The 16,059-nt window shown below is 41.6% G+C and overlaps 1 protein-coding gene across 4 annotated transcripts in view; it reads right to left on the bottom strand.

Moving 5' to 3' along the window:
* Positions 1-16,059, bottom strand: part of Col14a1 (collagen type XIV alpha 1 chain) — a 180,742-nt gene that overhangs the window by 124,758 nt on the left and 39,925 nt on the right. For all 4 annotated transcript variants that reach the window (XM_075961001.1, XM_075961003.1, XM_075961002.1 and 1 more), the window contains exons 6-8: positions 6,828-6,983; positions 5,873-5,992; positions 3,077-3,241 (exon numbers count right to left, since the gene is read on the bottom strand). In XM_075961001.1, coding sequence (XP_075817116.1) covers positions 3,077-3,241; positions 5,873-5,992; positions 6,828-6,983 — 441 coding nt within the window. The remainder of the gene's footprint in view (positions 1-3,076; positions 3,242-5,872; positions 5,993-6,827; positions 6,984-16,059) is intronic.

Below are 16,059 nucleotides of genomic sequence, written 5' to 3' on the forward strand. Positions count from 1 at the left end.
TCCTGAATAACGCATTCTATAGCCCACAATCTCAGCAGTTCGTCTAAGAATGGATTATCGGCATTTTCCCTCTCATTGGCCGCTCTGAAAATGCACTGTTCAACTTCAGCGTAATAAATGTTAATGCCTAGCACAAGCAACTGAATCAGTTCCTAGGATCAAAATGATCACATAGCTTATTGCCCTTCTATGATCCAGGAGTATAATACTTAACAGTCATACTTCTGCTCTCAATTCCAATATTTACCATTTCCTACTGTATGGGTACCTATGACTTGTGGGAAACACCTATGTGAGGTCCAAAGATTCAGATGAGGGATGCAATGTGTACAGATGGCTCTTGAAAACTGGTATGAGATGCTTCCTTCAAGCCACTATAATACAATACTCACAGACATACAAAATAACAAGACTATAAAAATACTAAAGCAAAGTTTGAATATGATGCGTTCTTAATTTTTCCCTAGAGCCTCTTTTATCCTCTCTTCTACGGATGGAAAAATGCAGTTATGTTTTGAGCATAACAGTTGTATGGCTCAAAAACAATATCCCCTGGGGACCTGAACAAAATCTACTTCTCCTAGATGCACCATTTATGAGCATCTTGGCTTTCCATGCTAAGGCTGATAGCGCCATCTTTGAAATGGTTTAGATCCCCAGGTCGTTGACAGAGGACTTGGCAAATGTCAACACTGGGCAGGGCTGTGGGAAGGAGAGGTGATGGTACAGTCTCACCCTCCAGTGACTCACTGTTTAGAGAGGTTGCAGGGAGTAAGGAAAGAAGAGAAGAAGACAGTCAGCAGTTTCTGCGGCTAATGTCAGAGGCATCAAATGCTAACAAGCAATCAGTTCTAAGCTGGCAGTGGTGGCTCACACCTATAACCCCAGTCTTTTTAGAGGCAGGCAGATCTCTGAGTTCAAGGACAGCCTGGTCTACGGAATGAGTTCCAGATGGACACAGAGAAGCCCTGTCTCAAAAAAAAAAAAAAAAAAAAAAAAAACTCTCCTCCTGCGGACTCAGATGTTGAACACTCAGCTCCTTCTCCAGCATCATGTCTGCCTGCACGCTGCCATGCTCCCCGTCATGATGAAAATGGACTAAACCTCTAAACCTGTAATCTAGTCTGTATTAAATGGTTTTCTTTCTAAGGAAAGAAGTTCTTTTAAAAAAATGATCAATCAGCAACCTACTCTACTATATAAAATAAGAATAAAAAGGTGTAAACAGAAATCTTTTGAGGTCTTTCTCTAAGGAAAAAAAAATGTATCAGCACTCAAAAAGAGGTTCTGTCCATAATGGGTCTGTCAGTAGTTCCCAACACTGAAGAACGTTTTCAAAGTTCAGAGGTACTTTGTACAGGTAGCCCTGGCTGGTGTAGAACTCTCAATATGGACTAGGCTGGCATGGAACATACAGTGATCTGCCTGTCTTTACTCCTCAAGTGCCGCAGTCAAGGGCATACATCGCTATATTTGAGCAAGTTTCTAAAGTATACATTGTTAGACACCTTCACCCTAGCTATTTTGATTTAGTAGGTACTGTAGTTTGGATAAAATGGCAGCCATATGCCCATAGGGAGTAGCGCTATTAGGAGTAGCCTTGTAGGAGTAGGTGTGGCATTGCTGGAGGAAATGTCTCACTAGAGATGGACTTTGAGGTTTCAGAATTTCAGCTGAGGCCCAGTGGATCACTCTTCCTTCCTGCTGCCTGAGGATCCAGAAGCAGAACTCTCAGCAACCTCTCCAGCACTATGTCTGTCTGCACGCTGCCATGCTTCCTACCATGACTAAGAGACTAAACCTCTTAACTGCAAGCCAGCTACAACTAAATGTTTTCCTCTATCAGAGTTGCTTGGTCACTGTTTCTCTTCACAGCAACAGAAACCCTAAGTCAATAGGATGAAAACAGAAGCTGGGAGTCCATTTCAGTACTGGGTCCACCGTTATCTGTTCTGACCTCTGTAGAACCTGAAAGTACTCTCTTCTGATGAAGACTACAGAAAGGTCATAAAAAGACTCAAGTATGTTCTTGATAAGCATATCTATATGAGACTAAAGATGGACAATGGAATAATTCACCATGTAAACTGTAACTAAGTGGGTCACTCATAACAAGAGACTTTAAGTGTCTTCAGAGCCCTGTTGAGAGATTTGCTACCCCATTTTGACTAATGTTTCTGTGTCTTGGGAATCAGGCTGTTGTTTTGCTTTCTGCCAAAGTTTATTGGTCTCTACTAAGCAGAAGACCTTCCTCTTGCCAGGGAAACTGTAAACATTTTAATTGAAGGCAAAGCTTATTGTGTAAATATTTTGTAATTATGCTGGATCTGTTGTATATATCCTTTTTCATAAATGATAGCTTTCAGAGCGCTTGATTCAAGTCAGCGACACCACACGTCTTTAATAGCTGCAGGGCCCTTAATTCCCTGAATATGTGGGGCGTGATTTCTTCTCGTACAACTAGCAAGGAGACAGCTACAAACTGACCCTGAAGAGCAACCCACGACTGATGAAATGGAAGCAAATGTGACCCTAACTTTAGCACGTCACTATGCCTTTTCAAAAAGTTTTGCGCTCAGTATCTGTGTCAAAGTTCCAAACACTGTGGTGTACGTCAGAAAATCACTCTTATTTTCAGTGCAAGAGAGCCGGACTCAGCTGGCAAGCCTGGTAGAGAGAGTGCTCTGGCCTCTGGCTTCCAAAGCTGTATGTGTTGCATGTAGTGGTGGGTACCCACGTCCACAATGGAAGCGGAACCATTAGAGACACGTGCTGCCGTACGTTGGCACCTGTAAGCCCAGCACTCAAACTGAGACAGGATCACAAGTTCAAGACCAGTGTCCGCTAGTAGCCAGACCTGTCTTAAAAACAAACAGGATTGGTTAGATGGCTGAAGGAAGAAGGGCACTTCCTGCCACGCCCAGTGCATTCCATTCTTGGGACTCACATGGAGGAAGCAGAGAACTGACCCTCACGAGCTATCCTCTGAACACACACACATACACACTTCTATAAACACACACATTAAATATATAAACAATAAATAAATAAGCAAAAATTTAAGAAGACAGCATACCTATGGCAAATAGCTCTACACCAGACTCCCGGAGGTTTCTGGATGGCGGGATAATGTCATCTTGGGATTTGCCATCTGTGATTAAAATGCCGATCTTGGGAACTCCACTCCTTGATCCTGCTTCAGGCTTAAAGCTGTTCTCAAAAATGAAGTTCAGAGCAAGGCCTGGGGGAAAGAAACACAAACCAAACATTTCTAATTAAAATCTTCAGTTTGGAGATCATATCCCTATGACGAGTAGAGTTAAGAGGGTTTTTATTAGGTCTAGGCCTTCATTCTCACAACAACCTGATAGCAGCTGATGAAAGACCCAAGTCCACTAGAATAGAGGTCATAAAACAAAAGAACCCGCTGTTGCATCAGGGAATATAATGTAGATGGTAACACATTCTAGATTCTTCCTTAGACTTCTTTTCTTCAGAGAATGGGAAACACAGCATTAATAGCAGAATTACTACAGGATAGTGCATATCATTCATCTTAATAATAAATACACTGCTCTTGGATGAATCTTTAATAAGCAATTTTGTCTCTCACAACACTACTTAAGAAATCTTTTTTCTTTTAAAATTAATATACAAAACAACAACCTTCTTTATTACAAGAAAACATTGAGACCGCCAAATCATTCAACAAATATTTACTGTCATCTCGTTAAGCATCAAGAATTAGGTTAGATGATAAAAACTCTCCCTTTCTCTCTCTCATTCATCTTATTCATTCATTGTCTTTATTTGGGGGCCAGGACTAAAGATTGACTCTAGAGCCCCATCCATGCTTCCCTGAACTAACCACAAATCCACATGCTCAACTGAGGTCTAAACTCATGCTCTTGGCTTTTGAGGGGGATTTTACCTGGAAAGGAGTAAGAAAACGTGCAATATTGCATCTGTGTTTAATAATTTTTCACAAGTGTTAACAATTCCACTAGAGCATGCTTCCAATTGGCAAGGTAATTAATTATCAAGTTGCCAACAGTTTCCCTAGAAATCCATAATAAGATCTTCATGGCTAAAGCTGAGCATCCAAGCCATATGCTAGAGGAAGGCAATGGCCGCTCTAAGTTTAAAATCTGTTCAAATAGTGCTGGAGATGTGGCTCAATGGTAGAGGCCTTGTCTAACCTGTAGAAGGTCCTGGGTTCAATCCCCAGGATCAAAAAAAAAAAAGACCTTGAATCTAGAATTAGGTGCTTACATTAATTTGGAGAAAATTCTCATTATTATTATTATTATTATTTCAAGCATTATGTCTCCCTCCTTCTTGCTTGTCTTTTGGAATTCCTGTTATCGTGTGTGTCTACACAGCAATTCTATAGTACTTGAATTTCTAGTTTGGAAGGTTTTTTCCCCCTTTTTTCTGTTACAGAGTTCATCAGGCTTAGAGATTCTTCATGAGTCATGGCCAGTCTACTAAGCCCATCAAACATGTTCTTCATTTGTTTTATAGTGAGTGTTTATTTGGTTTTTGTTCCCCTCCTACGGCTAGTATTTCTTTTGGATTCTTTAATTGAATTTCCATCTTCCCCCTTGTATGGCCACTTTGTTACTGCATATTGTCTACTTTATCCATTGAACTCATTAGTGCACTGAAAATAAAATAATACAAAATGAACCACATCTACATAAACCCATGCATGTTCGTGCCACAGATATTTTTAATGTAAATATTGTTATAATAACCACTTATAATACTAGTGGGTCAAAAGTCTTCAAAAGTCAACAACTAGTAATTGAAGTTTCAAATAGGGTGAAGACTACAAACCATTAATTAAAAAGACAATAACACTGAGTGTGATAACTCACACTCAGAATCCCAGCACTCAGGAGGTGGAGGCAGGGGACTGCTGAGCTCCAACCCTGCCTATTCTCCATAGCTAAACTGTCTCAGAAAAGGGAAAAGAAGGCTACAGAGATTGCAAACCCTCTGCAGTGGCTGATAGCCATTGGCTTCCATGATGGCTTCATTTCCTTCTAAGTTTATTAAACTGTGAGCCACATAATCCCAGTATATCTGGGGTCAGGAGGTTGGCAAAAAAAAATCTATCCACAGTTAAAGGTTACTAAATAAAGTGGACCACAAATTAATTCAAAATCAAATGTGAAATATGGAGGGAACAATGGCACACACCTTAAATCCCAGCCCTGGGGAGGCAGAGGCAGGATGATCTCTGTGAGGTTGAGGCCAGCCTGGTCTATACAAAGAGTCCCCGGCCAGCCAGGGCCACACAGTGAGATACTGTCTCAAGTAAATATAAATAAATAGATGCATAAGTAGATGAATAAATAAATAATATGTAAGGAATCCGACATGCTGCTGGCACTCGCCCATGCTGCATCATGCAGGGCATCACTGCAGCCTTACTTTTGGATGCATAAAATGCACACTGCGCTGCATGTACCACCATGCCCCACAATGCCCATGAATGTTGCCAACACCTGCGTTCAGATTCAGGCCTATCGTGTGCTAGGAACTGCACTGTTTTACTAAACATAGCAAGCTCTCTACTTGTATAGAAAATGTAGCTGTGTAACTGTGGGAAACAAAGAGTTTTTTCATGCTTTTCTATCATCATCCTCAGAATCTAAGTATAAAATCAGTATGCCTTTGAATTGAAGTGGAGTAAGTCTTAATGCTGCTTGATTAAAAAAATAAGTCATCTAAGAACTTTTGATGTTACATGGTAAAAAGAAAAAGAACCACTATGCCACCTCTTAAAAAGGAGCAAAATAAGGTAATATGATAATTGTTCTTCAGTAAAATAGTTCGCTAAGAATGCGCATTGAAGAAAACAGACCTGTTAGGGTGTTTCCTCCTTTGTAGGGAAGGCTTCGGACCGCATCGATCACTTCATCTTTTGTGTTAAAGGCGTTCAAGTGCCACTCTATTCTGGGGTCCCCACTGTATTGTGCCAAGCCTGGAAAGAAGGAAGAGAGAACCGGAAGTTACTTGCTATGCAGGATCACATGACCACTGGAGAAAGCAGGATGACCGATGGTGTAATCTGCCTAACATTCTTCTCTTTGCCTGGTGCTGTGCTTCCAAAGAAAAGCCCTGACGTCAGAGAAAGGAGTCTAGTTGGATGTGTCTAGGAGTGGAGGGAGTTTACATATTTTCTAGTTCTTTGGACGTTATCGAATACCAAGGTATTTAGTATTTAAAAGCAAAAAGGCCGGTTGTGTATAGATAAAAGGTCTAAATTTATTTGCTGTCATTTTATTCTCAAAGGAATGTTCTTAATGATTACTTAAAAGTTAGTACTTTTTATAGAAAATATACTATTTTATTGCTTAGACTATGACACAAAGATTTACAGGAGGTTTTTTCTCTTTTAATTATAACTAGAATTAATTTGACAAGGATTATAATGTCAAAATATTATTTCCAGCTTTTTAATTCAACATTTCCCTGGACTTGGCTGCTTCTTTTAAACACAGGTGGCTGTTGATGAATTCTTATGCAAGTGATATTCTAAAGCTTCATTAATATCAATAGTAAAAGGGAGGCTAAAAAGAGAATTAGTGTATTCAATAGTCAAGTGAACGGCATCATGAATGGGAAAATTTAGTAGGGATAATATAAAATTGCTAGGGAAAAATATTTATTGATGTGAACATGTGCTTTCAGGAACAATGGTGTAGTTGATCCTTCGATAACTTTGAAAGCAGCTTTGTAAAGGGTTTCTGAATTTCGAAAGAATCTTCCCAGACATTTTGCAGTAGCAACTAGCTTCTATGGCCCATAAGGTATACCAATCCGGGTCTTCTCTGAGCCCACGTTGAACGCTGTGACCAGGTTTTCCAAGAAATTCCGCACCAGCCTGAAGTTGAATCTCCCGATACTCCACGACCCATCCACCAGGATGACAATGTCAGCAATGGCTGGAGTCTCACAGAAGAATTTTATCTCTGCAAAAAGCGCAAACCACAAAAGCACACACGTTACTGTCAGAACCTTTCAAAGCACGAGTCGGTTTCAGCGCCGTTCAGACAATTTAGTGCTAAGAATACAATAAAGTTCCCATCAGAGCTGCTATCTTTTTTATAACTCTTGCCTTAAATGCATTCTTCCAAGGAAAAAAAATGTAGTAATGTTTGGCGGCAGACCCGAGGGCTCTGGAAATAGTTAGCAAAGGGCTGTCAGGTTCAGGCCAACCTGGCAACTCAGCTGCTGTGTGCTTTAGAAGGAGGTGTCTGTACAGAATCTTCCAGCCTTGGGCTTTGGCCTGCAGAGTCTTTCCAGCAAAGGTCTCAACAGTGTCAGTTAGGGCCATCCTCCCAGGATGGGCGGATGGCCAGGAAGTGCAAAGCCTACTTTCTTGCCCTTTGCTGGATAAGCCAAGGCTAGGTATATAAAAATGGCGCAGAGACCTTTGATTAAGTATAGTGTTCATTTGGAAAAAGAAAATTGAGGAAGGGTTCAAGGGCTTCCCCAAGTCTGTTTTGTGCTTTGTTGTTAGTGTTGTTGATTCTCATATTGCTTCTATGTGACAAAAAGATTTCACTCCTAAAGAGGAGCTAGGTAACTGGCGTTCTCAGCAGTTCAGTTAGTACTGCACATAGTGATCCAAAAGGGAACCAGGTTTTTGGCATGGTCCCACCAGTGCCTGACCATCAGGGATGGTGCCCACCTGCTGCAGAAATGCTGAGAAAAAAGAGAAACCTGTCTTCACAATCACTGATGGTTGCCTGATGAAGCACAGGTCTGTGGGTGATCACGTGAAAGCCCCTCCGCTGACACAGAGCCAAAATGGTGGGGTAATCTTAAAGTGGTTTATAAATCCTTGAAAAAATATTATGGCATTTTTAGGGTCTTAACTGGTTTTGCTTCTTACTACAGTTTACCCTTCATACTAAATAGAATAGGATCTTCATACTAAAATAGAAGTAATTGTGTGTGTGTGTGTGTGTGTGTGTGTGTGTGTGTGTGTGTGTATCTGCGTGTGTGGGCGCACGCACGCGCACACACACATGCACATATGGACATTCTTACTAATTTTAATTTTTGTCAGACCAGAAAAATACCAACTTGGTTTATGTTTTAACATTAAAATGCCAACATAACAATATTTTAAATATAATTTGCATATTGAAAACCAAAAATACAGAAAATCACAATCAGAAAGAACATGAGCCATGGGTAAGATGTGCTCACTGGCACAACACTGGCAAGACTATGGTGCAGGCGGAGGGGAGAATGCTATCTTGATTGAATTTTAGGTCTGCCGCATAGGAGGGAATTCACATGTAATACTGTAAGCATGGTCAAAACCCATGGTTAGGAAAGTCATCAGCCCTGGGGGAGAACCTATTGGTGTTGTTTTACTGCGCAGTCATGGTATCAAACTGCCTTCTAAATATTCATGTTTCTGGCCATAGATTTCTGCTCTCTCATCCTTGGTTGGGGAATGGCTAATGCAGAAACTCTTACCAGTTCAAAGTACAGGTAATAACTGAGGATGCGTGCTCAGCCACAGATGGAGCATCTCTATCAACCACCCTCTCCAAGGCTCACGGAATATCATGGATCTAATAGCAGTTACGATCGCCTGCACATGATAAAGCCAGTACAAATTCCAGCGTTAAGTGGGGAGGGGCTCCCATGTTCCACTCCTCGCTGAGGAATTCCTGACAGCTGGTTAATGGCTGCTGAGGAAGGAAGGGTCACTTTGGGTGGGTGGCCACTGGTAGGTTGCCCATACCCCAGTGGTTGGCACTACTCCCACGTGCAGAGAGGCAGCACTAATTGGATTCAGTGGGTTGTGACAAAAGAAATGAATTCGGGAGAGAGACGTATTGAGGAAGGTGGTGGCTGAAGAGGGAGGGAAGGGGGATATGACCAAGATACACCATTATACATGGGTACGAAATTTTCAAAACCGGAGGAAACAAAATGCTTTTATCATCAAGACAGCTGAACTACTGTGGATGACAAAAGAGACAGGCAGTTGAATAAATTTGTCTTTGCATCTACCACACCACATTTGCTTAAAGGAGCTGGATTTTTTTTCCAGACATAAATATGCATGAAAGACTGAGATTCTTTTACCAGATGGGGGAAAATGTGCTTGCCAAGGGAATACTCCAGCCTTCATTGTGGAAGCTCAATAGGACAACTCAATCCAGAGCTATCTTTTACATTGTTGGCCCTAAATTCCCCTCATTTAATAGAAGAAAGATACCAGCTCTGCACTTAAGACTCATGCCTTACTGGAACTTTAAAATATCTAAACTAGATACTACCACAATCCATGGGACAGAAATTCCTTAAGTTTTGGTCATAATCTGGGGAAATCGTTATCTTATTATGCTTTGAGAACTCATTTTTATTAGCTGTTAAATGAAGAACCCCTAGCTCCCAAATGATGTGGTTTTGTTTCTTTCGAAACTTCTAGAAATATTGTTCAATAATTGAGGATGTACAAAATGTACAAAAGATTTTTCTAGAATTTTTCCTCTTACTTACATTTTCTTAGGTTTCCTGGCTGCTTTCTTTTTTAGTGCTAGAGGGTGGCCCAGGGGCCACACCCATCTGAAGCAAGCACTCTCTCACTGAGCTATCTTCCCAGGCTCAGAAAAGATTATAGGCTGAAAATCCCTTCTTATCCCAAAGAGTGGGGAAGCTTAACTTTTATATTTCAAAATTATTTCCAATAAAAAAATCCTCTCGATTAAGCTCAACCATAAATAAGTTAAACCTAAGCCCAAAGAATAATATAAAATTGATTGACTGTAAGTCAAAATATTGATAACTTTAATGATACTAAATCTTGAATAGTTGCTCACATAAACAAAACCACTTTAAAGAGAAATTCAAAAGCCATGCGTGGTGGTTGACACTTAAAACCACATCATTAGGAAGTCTGAGGCAGAGGATCACCAGGAGCTATAAGGGGAGACTATCTCAAACAAACAGAAAGAGAAGATAAATGATAGATTACAACCAAGAAGAAACATTATACATTGGGGAAATGGAAAAACATTACTTTCAAGAGTAAAGAATCAGGAACAGACTCTTTAGAGGACAGGAAATAATGACCAATGAGTAAACAATAAATGTTTAATTATCTTAGTGGTCCAAACAAGATCATAGCGAAATATAATGTGTTCATTCAACTGGCAAAAATCAATAGATGTATTGCCACTTACGATTGCCCTAAAGATGAAAATATACTGACATATGTATTTGCCAAAACATGCATGCAAACACTGGTGAAGTTAGAAAACAGCAAAGGAAAGCTGCCACTTACATACATGTAGAGACTCCCTGTGTTCATAAATTGGAAGAGTCAACATAATAATGATTCAATTCTTCTGAATTGATCTGCAGATTTAATTTTATTCCCAGGAAAATCCCATTAATACACACTCTGGTTTGCTTTTCATGATAAAACACTGACCAGAACCAATTTGGGGGGAAAAGGATTTATTCCAGAATACTGGTTCCAACCCATCATTGAGGGAAGACAAGGCATGAATTCAGGGCAGAAACCTGAAGCGGAGACCATGGGAAAACACTGTTTACTCACTCTCTACCTTGGCTTGCTGAACTAACTCTTTTCTATAACCCAGGTCCACCTGCCAACAGTGAAGTTGCCCCTCCCACATCAATCAGCAATCAAGAAAGCAAACCAAAGGCAAAAATGGCCCACAAAAAAAAAAAGCCTGTATACCAATCCTATCAAAGCAATTTCTCTGTTGAGATTCCCTCTTCCCAGGTATGCCAAGTTGACTTTGTTGTCTTTGTGGGAAAAGAATAGCAGGGCAGAGCAATTCATGTCGTGCAGGTCAGGATAGGCATCCAGGAAAGAATCAACATGATAGAGCCCAGAACAAGACTGCCCCAGTGACCTACCTCCTTTAAGGCAGCCCTGTCTCTACTGTCTACGTTTGGGCTCCTCCCAACCGTGCCATCATATTGTGAACCCATCATGGAAGTTATCTATTGATTAGGTCAGAGTCCTCTCCTTATTTGATCACCTCTGAAATCACCATAGTGGACATTCCCAATAGAGTGCTACAGTAAGCTCTTGGGTGCTTCTCCGTCTAATCAATACAAAATTCAGTCAGCCGCCACAGCATCCTTGATAGGTGATCTAGCACAACACTCCCCAATATCCTCTTCCTAGCCTGCTCTTAGCTCTTTCTGGAATGTCTTACTTCTTAGAAAAACTGTGCTGAAATGAGCAGTGATTGTTTAATGTCTATTGTGTTTTATGTCATTAATTCTGACTGAGCTATATTATGTGTACCTATACATTTGACCAAACGTTAATCTAGATGTGTTTATGGACATGTTTCTTGGTGAGACAGAAAAGCAGATTGCTTTGTCTACTGAGCTTGAGCCTCACTTAATCAACTGAACATCAGTACCCAAATAGAGCCAAAGACAATGGAAGAGGGAATTCCTGCCAGCTGACTAGACACCCTGGGACAGCTGTGTTTCTTGCCTTGAGATTGCTGGGTGTTGGTCTGGAATTGGTGCCACAAGCTCCAACCTTCCAAATTGAACTAAATCTACATCGTTCTTGTCTCCTGAGTCCCCAGCTTGCTGACTGCCTCCATGATTGTGTAAGCCCATTCTTTATAAATCTCCTTCCTTACAAATGTCTTTTCAATTAAAAAACAATATCCATCCTACATGATAAGTGTTCTTCCACTTCATAGAAAAGAGATTAAGTACTAGAGAAGGTAGGAGCTCTGCCCACTCCCCCATACACTGAGAAAATGGAAGGTCTAAATTCAAAGATAGGCCTGACTATAAAGACTGGACTCCTTAGCCAAATACACTTCAAATACTATCACAAAAGAAATAAACAGAAAGAGACGAGAGAGATGGAGAGAGGGAAAGAGGCAAAGCCGACAAGCTGTGGAGTTACGCAGAGCATGAAATCAAATCTATCAGCATTTGTCCTGTAGTCGACCTGCAGTGCACACAGCACAACTTGGCAGAATGTGCAGCCCCGGCGCTGCGCCACAGCCAGGAGAACACTGCAGCTGCACTCAGAGCTCGGATCATAACAAAAACCGACAGTCCTAGAAACAGCACAGTCATCACATGTCTCCCCGCTCCGAGGGCCTGGGAGAAGGCAGCTGCTTCCATAGTTAAAGGGCTGTCAACTTGGAAGGGGGATCAGAAGCTTCTGTATGCCCACAGGAGTCTATGGCTGACAGACTTCAACTCAATCATAGACAGGATGTCTGCTCAGGGGAGCCGCGGCATCTCTGTTTAACAGACGTAGACGGGCTAGCGGTGGTGGTGCACACCCACAACCACAGAACCTGAGAAATTGAGGCAGGAGTCTTCCCGTCAGCTGAAATCCCAAGATTACTGCTCTTTCCCCGGCCCACAAAACAAAGCTAAACCGTTCATTTTGCTTTTCAAAGCTTTATTAACTCTACTGCTCTTGACTCGTCCATATGTAGACCTCACTTCATGCCAACACAGTTATTATTCTTGCCCACATGACTCCCATTTTACCCATTCACTTTTCACACACACACACACACACACACACCCCTTATCCGCCATAATAAAGATATCGAAAATCGATTGGAATTTCTTTGAAAACACATGGTGCTGCCTAATAACATTTGTATGAAGCCAGTTTTAAAATTTGTTTGAATAGATGCCTGGTTACTTCCCAGTTTTCTCAACAGCGACTCAAAGAAGTCTAATCAGTTCTGCTTTCAGATAAAAGTTTTGCAAACTCTAAAGCCAGTGCGGAACAGCCCTATTTGCTGTCAGCTCTTCCTGAAGTATGCAATTGTACAGATGTTTTTGCTGAATATCTGGCTGTGTGCTTACTTTAGTTGTCCTAGGTAAATGTCTATGAACTCAACAGCTCAGCCATCTCAGTGACTAATGACAAGTAGTCCCCAGCAACTTTAAGTCCCAAACACCTGTTCCTTTTGATACCAACAGTTAGCTCTGCAGGGACAGAGACAAGGAATTCTAGAATATTCTTTGGCAAGAACTTAAGAACTGACCAGAAGGGCTTCACCATTCTGGAAAGAGATGGACTCTGCCAAGTCACTACAGTATGCATTGATTTAAGAAGTAGCTAATTAGCCGGGCGGTGGTGGCACACGCCTTTAATCCCAGCACTCGGGAGGCAGAGGCAGGCGGATCTCTGCGAGTTCGAGGCCAGCCTGGTCTACAGAGCTAGTTCCAGGACAGGAACCAAAAGCTATGGAGAAACCCTGTCTGGAAAATGCAAAAAAAAAAAATAAAAGAGAGAGAAGTAGCTGATTTATTTAAATATTGCAAGTCATTTTTCAAATGTGAAAATTTGAAACTTTACTTTGAATGCATTAAGAATTCTTACTACTATAGAAGTCACAGGCTGAAGATGATAACTTTTAGTGGAGGCCAAGAAGGAAAAACAGGTGTCCACAATTTGTTAAATTATCAAGGGCCACAAAGGAGGAAGAGAAAATTGGAGGTCTAACACTAGAAGTACAATCCCCATGTCATCCCCTAGCCTTTTAAATCTTTCTTCCCATAAGAAGACCCTCCAGACACACTTTGGTCTGATTGCCCCCTCACGAAGTGTGGATGTCATGTGCTGGGTATCTGCCTATGTGCTTATGTATATCTAAACTATGAACATAAAAGGAATGAAAAATGTTTTCCACCTCTACCCCAAGAACCAATTTTGCCCCTTTGAAGATTGCCACGCTCCCACTGAGGATGCATTAAACCACTGTTTTGCAAAGAACACATCACTCTCCTGAAGTCAAGAGCATCGAAGGCAGAAGCAGCTCTAGTGGGCAACTTACACCTTGTAGGAGTTTACTTTGTTGTTTTTGTTGTTGTTGTTGTTGTTATTGTTGTTGTTTTAACCTTCAACTCTTTCATGAGGTGACTGTTAAGATTTGCATGGGAATTGCCTGCCAAAGGCTCGTTTGACTTTGACTTGGTCCCCAGCTGACTAGGCAGTTTGGGAAAGTTTCAGGAACATTAGGAGGCAGAGTTGCAATGGAGAAAGTGAGTCGCTGGGAGTGAGTTTGGAGGATTATAGCTGGGTCTTGATTCCTGACCTCTCTCGGTTTCCAGATTCGCTACAGTGTGAGAAACAGACCATTGCACATTCCCACCGCCATAAAGCCGCTTGCCACCATGTCATCCCCATGGTGACGGCCTGGATCCCCTCAGACAATGAGTCACAACAAAGTCCTTCTCCCTCAAGTTTCTTCTTGTCGAGTATTTAGTCACAGCCAGGAAAAGTAACTAACACACAGTGAAAGAAGCGATTTCTGTAAGAAGGCACATTTATGAGAAAATCCAGGCGAATGCAACTTTCTGTAGTGAACGTGTGTGTGTGTGTGTGTGTGTGTGTGTGCGTGCGTGCATGCGTGCGTGTGTGTGTGTGTGTGTGTGTGTGTTCCCAAGTCCATTTGTTTCAGTTAGTTGGTTTGGTTTTTATTTGCTTAGCTAGAGTCTTGTGTAACACTGCCTGGCCTTGAACTCCTTATATAGATAAGGATAGCCTTGAATATCTAGTCACCCTCATTTTGGAGTACCGGGATTACAGACATAATTCTCATACCTAGTTTTATGAGGTGCTAAGGACTGAACCCAGAGCTTTCTGCCTTCTAGGCAAGCAGTCTACCCATAAGCTACATCTGCATCTCCTTTTCAGTTCATCCTAAGTCAGTCTTTGTGAGTCGGTCCTGATGGGGCCAGTCAGATTCTTGCATCTCCCTGCTCATGGCGCTAGATTCAGAAGCAATCGTATAGACCATTACAACTGCTCTCCAGGAAGCTTCTGAAGTAACCAGGGCTAAAGATGCAGTTCAGTAACAGAGTGCTTGTCTAGTGTGCATGAGTCCCTGGATCTGATCCTCAGTGATAAAATGAATGAATTAATTAATTAGTTAATTAATGACACATTATGCAGGCCTTCTCCCATATCATACTGGAATGCCTTGCTACCGTATAACTCTTTGACAAGCACCCCCAGGCCCTTTGTTATTGTATGGGGAAGTTTGCTTGTGAATAAAGCCATCCCAGAAAAAAAAAAAACAAAGTCAGCAAGCAAGAGAGAGCAACTGAGACCCTAGGTGTGACAAGGCCTGCAATGAACAGTGACACTTTAGTCTATAGCTGGCCATATATGCAACAATGGCCCCATATCTACAATGGTGCCGAAATGCTCTGGCCCCCTGGTGAGAGCACAGCCATCGGAATGTGAGTGTGATGCATTGACCATCTGTTTATGACAATGCTGGCAGATACAAACCGACTGTGTGCCCAGTCTTACAAAATACAGCACATACATTAAGTACTGATCATGCTATTTGAAAATGACGAGGTTAGTGGTTTGTGTTTGCTATGAAGTTTATCAGTAACTAACAGTGTATTCTTCCTGGTCACATACGTTGACCATAAAACAGTTTGCAGTGTCTTGCTAGCCCAGCCTTCTGGGTCTCTTGCTAACTGTACCCATCAGGAACCAGGGTGAGTAACAGACCTACGCCTCCAATATTTGTACAAGTAGCAGTGGGGAAACAGCCCAAGGGGTCAAGCATTGCCACCCAAGCAAGAGAACCTGAGTTGGAATCCCTAGAACCCAGGTAAAACCACCATGGTAGACAGCATGCATCTGTTATCCCAGTTCTCGTATACCAAGATAAGAGACAGAGACAGAATAATCCACGGATGCTCACCGGCCACCTAACCTGGCATGCACAGACATGAACAAGAAATCCTGTCCCAAACAAGGTGAAAAGTGGCACACGGGCTGTCCTCTAACCTCCACATGAGAGCTGTGGAGATGTTCACACATATATGTGCATACACACACATACACACATACATCACACCATATACACACATACATCACACACATACCATACAAATATATACCCATCCAAAGATATTTAAGACCTGGGTGAGTATACTTTAGGATGTTCCAAAAGCAATGAAATTGCCCACTGACGAATTTCTGAGGCTGTTTGCTGCTTCTGGGTGTGATGGTCT

Source organism: Microtus pennsylvanicus, chromosome 2, assembly GCF_037038515.1.
Source record: "Microtus pennsylvanicus isolate mMicPen1 chromosome 2, mMicPen1.hap1, whole genome shotgun sequence".
NCBI lineage: Eukaryota > Metazoa > Chordata > Mammalia > Rodentia > Cricetidae > Microtus > Microtus pennsylvanicus.